The sequence below is a fragment of the Haliotis rufescens genome, unplaced genomic scaffold, assembly GCF_023055435.1.
Source record: "Haliotis rufescens isolate VD_foot unplaced genomic scaffold, xgHalRufe1.0.p SCAF_69, whole genome shotgun sequence".
In the NCBI taxonomy this organism is placed as follows: domain Eukaryota; kingdom Metazoa; phylum Mollusca; class Gastropoda; order Lepetellida; family Haliotidae; genus Haliotis; species Haliotis rufescens.
The window spans coordinates 1,029,624-1,038,297 of record NW_025964360.1 but is presented as its reverse complement, the minus strand read 5'-3'; the positions used below and the strand labels follow the sequence as shown (position 1 = coordinate 1,038,297).

At 44.5% G+C, this 8,674-nt stretch overlaps 1 protein-coding gene across 1 annotated transcript; it reads left to right on the top strand.

The window, feature by feature from the left end:
* The first annotated feature begins 388 nt into the window (after positions 1-388).
* Positions 389-6,138, top strand: LOC124143100 (progranulin-like). Its single transcript, XM_048387203.1, has 2 exons — positions 389-520; positions 2,638-6,138. The coding sequence occupies exons 1-2, from the start codon at positions 512-514 to the stop codon at positions 5,596-5,598; spliced, it is 2,970 nt and encodes a 989-aa protein (XP_048243160.1). The 5' UTR covers positions 389-511; the 3' UTR covers positions 5,599-6,138.
* The last annotated feature ends 2,536 nt before the right edge of the window (positions 6,139-8,674 follow it).

The following is an 8,674-nucleotide window of genomic DNA, read 5'->3' as shown; positions in this document are numbered from 1 at the left end:
CCGAAGACCCAGCTTCGATTCCCATCGTGGATTTAACGTTCAAAGGCCCATTTTTGGTTTCCCCTGCTGTGTATTGCTGGAATATTGCTTGAAGTAAAACCATACTCACTCACTCACCCATGACATAAGCTCGCATTGACGATGGCAAGGTGAGCCAACACGTGACCATGTGTGTAATCGAACGAAAATGACTTCGTCTCATATTAAATTATCATTGTTTAAATCGTCCAAACATAAGGAAATACTGCTATTAATGCCGATGTAACATGATGCGATAACCATATCTAAACCCTTACTATACAAACATGCAAGGAAAACTACAAAATAAATACAGCAGGAAATATAAACTTTTAGGAAAAATTATGAGGAAACATTTACGATAAAGGAACGAAATAAAGAGCATGGCATGACGATTGTTGCGCGTGGCAGGACACCGAAAGGGTATAAAAGGAAGATGTCGTGAGAACCGTTTCGGTGGGGCACTGGTTCTCGAGAGCAATGGTCCTCTAGGATGCTACTTGTGAGTATACCTTGTTTTGTACCAGCGCATTTGTCTCGGAAAAAAGCCGCACATTTTATTTTTCTCAAAAAATTATTTTAGAACATGTGCAGCGATTAATATTTTTTTAACGCCTGTAACTAAATCATTGTTTTATATTCCCAGCTGCCAGCTTTGGCCTTTTACAAATCACTTAATCAAAAGTGTTCAATCTGAATTTTGTGGGAACTTGAATTTAAAGAAGAATAAATTATTTTTGCATATTATGTATTATATAAACGCAACAATATGTCATTGGCGCATAATATTTGTTATGCATGTAATGTCATCTAATGCAAATCACAAAAGCTGGTCACAAGAACTCATTTCGATAAACATGTTCAGGATTTTGTGTGGCCGACAGTATATGTTCATAATACACCTCGGCGTATTCTGTACCTTACCATGATTGTCTTAAGAGGCGACTATCGGGATCGGGTGGTCAGACTCGCTGATTTGGTTGAAGCATGTCATCGATCCCAATTGCCTGGATCGATGTTCATGATATTAATCACTGGATTGTCGTATCAAATACATCACCATCGAATAAGCATTTCTTGTTTGTTTCTTTTTTTGCCACCATCAAACATGGGTATACTTGCTTTTGACGGGCTGTGTTTGTTTATGGTTCATAGACATTTGGTACATATTTTGTTATGGAGGAACATTAATATAAGGGCCACGACTGACGCCAGATTGTGTATTGAAATGAGAGTCACGTGAACTTGTGGACCTAGCGATTTCTGTTAAAACACGGATTCCTCCCAATTCTATCCGAGATAACCTTGGTGATTGGGGTGATCCGAGCAGAGCTTGAAGAAACGTTTGGTATTATTCTACCAAAATTCGGGCTGCAATGTTCCTTTATTGAGTCGCATATGACAAATACAAAACTGAGTCGCATATGACAAATACAAAACTGAGTCGCATATGACAAAGACAAAACTGAGTCGCATATGACAAATACAAAATTGAGTCGCATATGACAAAATTAATCCAAAATTGAGTCGCATATGACAAATACAGCAGTGCGAGGGGTGCGAGTGCCTGACAATGTGCGCTACGTTGATAAAAGGGAGGGATTTGATGAAAGCTTTGTGGTTTCGCATTGATACCCAAACAGGTGAAATAAAACACAAAATGAACATCAGAAGTGATGCATTTGCCAATTTTAACTTTTTACCAAACTGTCAAGTCGAGAGAAAGTCTATTTCTGAAGCCATTTGGCAGATGAGGAAAAGAAAAACAGTGCTTATTTGGTGAAACTGAATTGTGGAACAGTGGCCTAATTTAATGGCATGTTAATGGCAGTTTTACACTTGAAGTTTGTTGTTTGTTTGTTTGTTGTTTGACGCCGCACTCAGCAATATTCCAGCTATATGACGGCGGCCTGTAAATAATCGAGTCTGGACCAGACAATCCAGTGTCATGAGCATCAATCCATACAACTGGGATAAGATGACATGCATCAACCAAGTCAGTGAGCCTGACCACCCGATACCGTTAGTCGCCTCTTCCAAGAGTATCGTTATTTGATGTTAGTATAATGATAGCTTTGTGCAGCCCATTTTAATGCCGCCATTAACAAATGAGGAAGTTAGTTAATCGTCAGGGTTTAATAAACCCATTAGTTAATGAAGGTTTAATACAACCGGATCCAAGACTTTAACTTACCTGAAACAAACCAAAGAAACAAATTAATCATATATAGTCAAACACCGTTGTGTCGAACTTTAATATATCGAACGTACATGGTCCCGGCGTTTTCCTTCTTTATTCATCATTATTTAACCTCTAATGTGTCGCATCGGATGTGTCGAAGTTACCCTTGTCTTGAAGTGATTTTCCAGTCCTAATCGCGTACTTCAAGCATAATTCTACTCGGATAACTCGTGTTTCGGTAAATGCATGCTGAGTTTTCGATTGTGTCTTACCTCGGATAACTCGAAGTATTTACGTAGGTCACATGCACTTCGACACAACGGTGTTAAAACTGTATAATATATCATGTGATTAGTAAAACGAGAATGTGTCATCGTTACATCTAATTGCGTGGATTACTTTGATTCGAAACTATATTGCTGTTGTTTTGTCCATAGTTCCATCTGCTGTTGGTGTTGGTGGCAGTGGGCGTGGCCGTAGAAGGATGTGGTCAGACTTGCTGGTTGTCGCTGCTCGAACATCTTGAAAAATCCACCAAGAATGAAGTCCTCTCTCAGGACAGTCCTCCAGACACAGTCAGGTGCGACGATAGGTATGTCTGCCGAGACGGCTCCACCTGCTGTAAATCTGCTGTCGGCTATTTCTGTTGCCCGTCGGGGATGACCTGTGGGGCGACACCCATGACCTGCAATGGAAATGTTTTTGCGACGCCCTTGCTGACAAAGGTTTCTCCTCAGCGCCATAGCTTGATCAAGGATCTGGACAAATCCACCAAGAATGAAGTCCTCTCTCAGGTCAGTCCTCCAGACACAGTCAGGTGCGACGATAGGCATGTCTGCCCAGACGGCTTCACCTGCTGTAAAATCGATGTCGGCTATTTCTGTTGCCCGTCGGGGGTGACCTGTGGCCCGACACCCATGACCTGCAAAGTAAATGTTTTTGCGACGCCCTTGCTGACAAAGGTTTCTCCTCAGCGCCATAGCTTGATCAAGGATCTGGACAAATCCACCAAGAATGAAGTCCTCTCTCAGGACAGTCCTCCAGACACGGTCAGATGCGACGATACATTTGTCTGCCCAGACGGCTTCACCTGCTGTAAATCTGCTGTCGGCTATTTCTGTTGCCCGTCGGGGATGACCTGTGGGGCGACACCCATGACCTGCAACGGAAACGTTTTTGCGACGCCCTTGCTGACAAAGGTTTCTCCCAAGCGCCATAGCTTGATCAAGGATCTGGACAAATCCACCAAGAATGAAGTCCTCTCTCAAGACAGTCCTCCAGACACGGTCAGGTGCGACGATAGGTATGTCTGCCGAGACGGCTCCACCTGCTGTAAATCTGCTGTCGGCTATTTCTGTTGCCCGTCGGGGATGACCTGTGGGGCGACACCCATGACCTGCAACGGAAACGTTTTTGCGACGCCCTTGCTGACAAAGGTTTCTCCCCAGCGCCATAGCTTGATCAAGGATCTGGACAAATCCACCAAGAATGAAGTCCTCTCTCAAGACAGTCCTCCAGACACGGTCAGGTGCGACGATAGGTATGTCTGCCGAGACGGCTCCACCTGCTGTAAATCTGCTGTCGGCTATTTCTGTTGCCCGTCGGGGATGACCTGTGGGGCGACACCCATGACCTGCAACGGAAACGTTTTTGCGACGCCCTTGCTGACAAAGGTTTCTCCCCAGCGCCATAGCTTGATCAAGGATCTGGACAAATCCACCAAGAATGAAGTCCTCTCTCAAGACAGTCCTCCAGACACGGTCAGGTGCGACGATAGGTATGTCTGCCGAGACGGCTCCACCTGCTGTAAATCTGCTGTCGGCTATTTCTGTTGCCCGTCGGGGATGACCTGTGGGGCGACACCCATGACCTGCAACGGAAACGTTTTTGCGACGCCCTTGCTGACAAAGGTTTCTCCCCAGCGCCATAGCTTGATCAAGGATCTGGACAAATCCACCAAGAATGAAGTCCTCTCTCAAGACAGTCCTCCAGACACGGTCAGGTGCGACGATAGGTATGTCTGCCGAGACGGCTCCACCTGCTGTAAATCTGCTGTCGGCTATTTCTGTTGCCCGTCGGGGATGACCTGTGGGGCGACACCCATGACCTGCAACGGAAACGTTTTTGCGACGCCCTTGCTGACAAAGGTTTCTCCTCAGCGCCATAGCTTGATCGAGGATCTGGACAAATCCACCAAGAATGAAGTCCTCTCTAAAGACAGTCCTCCAGACACAGTCAGGTGCGACGATAGGTATGTCTGCCGAGACGGCTCCACCTGCTGTAAATCTGCTGTCGGCTATTTCTGTTGCCCGTCGGGGATGACCTGTGGGGCGACACCCATGACCTGCAACGGAAACGTTTTTGCGACGCCCTTGCTGACAAAGGTTTCTCCCCAGCGCCATAGCTTGATCAAGGATCTGGACAAATCCACCAAGAATGAAGTCCTCTCTCAAGACAGTCCTCCAGACACGGTCAGGTGCGACGATAGGTATGTCTGCCGAGACGGCTCCACCTGCTGTAAATCTGCTGCCGGCTATTTCTGTTGCCCGTCGGGGATGACCTGTGGCCCGATACCCATGACCTGCAAAGGAAATGTTTTTGCGACGCTCTTGCTGACCAAGATTCCGAACTTTGACAAGGAACGAACTGATTACAGAGGACCCGTGGGAGAGCAGTCAGTGCCCCAGGGCACTCTTCAACCAGGTCTCAAAGTTGGAGACCAGAGACACGAACGACATATAACTGACGTTCCACAACAGAGAGCTGGACCGACGTCGTTAGGCAAGAAAGGTGAAGCCAACTTACAATACGTTACCCAAGACGATGCTGGCCTTTGTTCACCTGGACAGACAGCCTGTCGTTCACCAAGCGGAGTGAGATGCTGCTCGCTGCCCCATGCTTCATGCTGCATAAATGGGCTCCACTGCTGTAGGGCTGGATTCCGCTGCGTGAACAACACGTGTCGGCCATCTGCATTATTCTCAAGTCTTCCAGACTCAGAGACCAAGCTCTCTGGAATTCCATCCTCAACTGTCCTGTTCTTCAATCAACAAGTCAGAGCAAGAACCAGACCTGGAAATATAGCAAGAGCCAGATATGTAGCTGCAGAGCAGTCTGGACCAGGATTTGGATCTGGAAAACAATCCGGAGCCTCATCACCTGGTGATGGCTTGGTATCATGCAATGCCACCGTGTCTTGTGACCAGAATCAGACCTGCTGTAAGCTGTCGACTGGAGGATGGGGATGCTGCTCGTACCAAAATGCTGTGTGCTGCCAAGACGGACTCCACTGTTGTCCAAATGGTTACACGTGTGACCAATCCAAGAGCTCATGCTCCAAAAATGGAATAACCCTTGACTGGTCTCTCAAGCATCGTGCTCTGAAGAAAGAACCATAAACCTGTCAAACAGAACTATCGAATGAAAATATTGCTTTCCCAAAATACCCTTTGCAAGCCTTATGGTTCAACCTGTAACCAAAAAAAAACATTTTTAATATTAAATACTCATAGATAACTGTATTTCATCATGCAATGATTAGTTAATGTAACATCGCCAATGGTAGACCATTTAAACCAGGGCCCCCTTGCACAAAGCGATCTTATCGCTACGACTATTGTAAGCCTATGTTAAAGTATGGGAGTTACGATCATCTTAGTTGGCCAAGGTGTTGTAGCACTGTTATAGTCTCTCTTTTATAATCAGTCACCCAACCCTACCAGCTTAAATGTCTATTATGTGTTGCGAGATGTGTTTCTGTATAGCAGCTTCATTTTACCCAACACTTGATCCCCTAAGCCAAGTACTAATGGTTCCCCGCTCTCATATCGATGTGCTTATTTCATCACCTTTTATTTCATATTCATAGTGTTATGTTGCAGCAGATTATTGTTAGTAGCAGCAAATTGAGTGAAACGCTCATAAAATGTTGAGTCTTCTGATGTCTTTTAGAGTTTGTTTTTACCTGGGATTCCGGGTTGGAGTGGATGAGTGAGTTGGGTTTAACGCCGCTTTTAACAGTATTCAAGTTTTATCGCGGCGTGTCAGCTTAATGAAGGAGGAAAGTCCGAAGTGATGCAGGTTTCAGAGGTTTACCACCTTTGTGAAACCCACGAGCACGGGTATCGGATTCCGGGTCCTCTATTGGATCGGGTGGTTTGGCTCGGTGACTTGGTTGATGTTCACAACATCAGTCACTGGATTGTTTGGTCCAGACGTTGTTTACAGACCGGCTGGCGTTATATGGTTGAAATACTGCTGACTGCGACATTAAACAGCAAACTCATGTATTGAGTTAATATGTACATGCTCATATGTTTACAAAACGTTGGTGTAAGAATAGGTCTTCAGCAACCCATGTTTGTCGTAAAAGGCGACTAAAGGGATCGGGTGGTCAGACTTGGCTGTTGCTTCATGAGGTAAATTACTGGATTGTCTGGTCCAGAGTCAATTATTTACAGAACGCCGTCATATAGCTGGAATATTGTTGAGTGCGGCGTTAAACAAACAAACACAAGGTTGGATTAATGTACAAAAATAACAATATTATTGCCACCCTGACTACGATATTTGCTGGCAACAAACTAAAATTCCCCATACCGACATCAATCACTGGACAAAAGGGAACTGGGGGCACGGGTGGCCAAGTCGTCTAAGGCGACGCGATTCGCTATGCAGAGTTGCGTCCCTTGGGCACGCCAGAAACCTATAATTGTGGGTTCGAATCCCGGTTCGCCCCAATTTTGTTTCTAGGTTTGTCAGCATCATACCCGTGCTCGTGGGTTTCAACGAAGTGGTAAACGTCTGAGACCTGCATCACTTCGGGTTTTCCTCCCACATTAAGCTGACACGCCGTGATATAACTCACTCACTCACTCAAAAGGGAACTGCAAGAAACAATTAAAATACAAAGTCAACCATTCACAGAGACCAATGTCAACTTAAAATCACAAAATTTCATTTCTATGTCATTTGAAATAACATTAAGAAAACCATTCTTATCGTCATGATCAAGAGAGGTACATGGACATACTCCATTGAAGTGTAGTGCAACGTTTAGTTTTCTTCTTTGAACAAATTCATAGGAAATAATTTCCATCGTAATTGGGAAATTTGGACTGCGGAATATGTTATAGTTATTGTGGTAAATAATGTTCTCAAGAATGTTGTGAAATACACTATCACAATCAGGGTGGGTGAGTGAGTGAGTTTGGTTTTACGCCGCTTTTTGCAATATTCCAGCAATATCACGGCGGGGGACACCAGGAATGGGCTTCACGCATTGTACCCATGTCGGAAATCGAACCCGGGTCTTCGGGTGACGAGTGAATGCTTTAACCACCAGGCTACCCGACCGCCCCCCACAATCAGGGTAATGCATTTGTCTGTAGTTGTTTTAGGCGACCCACTAAGGCTAATGGTAATAAACATCTTTTAGAATATATGATGCGCGGGTCAATGATTAACTTTAGACATGATAAATTAAAAACCAAAATTAAAATATTATCGTATTTGGGGACAAATGGGTGTCTCGGGACGAAAATGGTTTGACTTTATAGTTTCCATTTCGTTATCGCCAGGACACGATGTCAGCGATCTAGCGCACTCAGCCACCGCGGCTTCCACAATGAAAGTCCGACAACTGGTTTGTTTGTCTGTTTGTTTGTTTGTTTGTTTGTTTGTTTAACGCCGCACTCAACAATATTCCAGCTATATGATAGCGGTCTGAAAATAATCGAGTCTGGACCAGACAATCCAGTGATTGACATCATGAGCATCGATCCACGCAATTGGGATACGATGGCATGGATCATCAACCAAGTCAGCGAGCCCGACTACCCGACCCCGTTACTCGCCTCTTAAGGGGCGGTCGGGTAGCCTAGTGGTTAAAGCGTTCGCTCGTCACGCCGAAGACCCGGGTTCGAATCCCGACATGGGTACAATGTGTGAAGCCCATTTCTGGTGTCCCCCGCCGTGATATTGCTGGAATATTGCTAAAAGCGGCGTAAAACCATACTCACTCACTCACTCTTACGACAAGCATGGGTTTCTGAAGACCTATTCTACCCCGGATCTTCACGGCTCGTACGTGTGAATAAGCAGGTTTATGTCTTTGAGAGGCATTTAGACGTTGTAACAGTAATGTGTGTAAAAGAAAAACATGGTTGAGATGAGAAAAATATATTAACAAATTAAATTCATTGCGGAGAAGTGAAATGAGATCAACTGTGTGCTGAACTATTTTCGTGTTTTAAGTTATAATTATGGCAAACAGACTGAGAGTTTATCTAAGTCTACATTTAAAGTACAGCTATAATATAAACAGGTTAAAACATATACAAATGTACTTAGCCAGAGAAAAGTATATACAATATGAAACAATACCTTTTTTCCCATGAAATTTAAAAATATATACGTTTAAAATATGGACGTATACATTTCACCGAATCTATAAGGCACCAGTTACGCATTTTA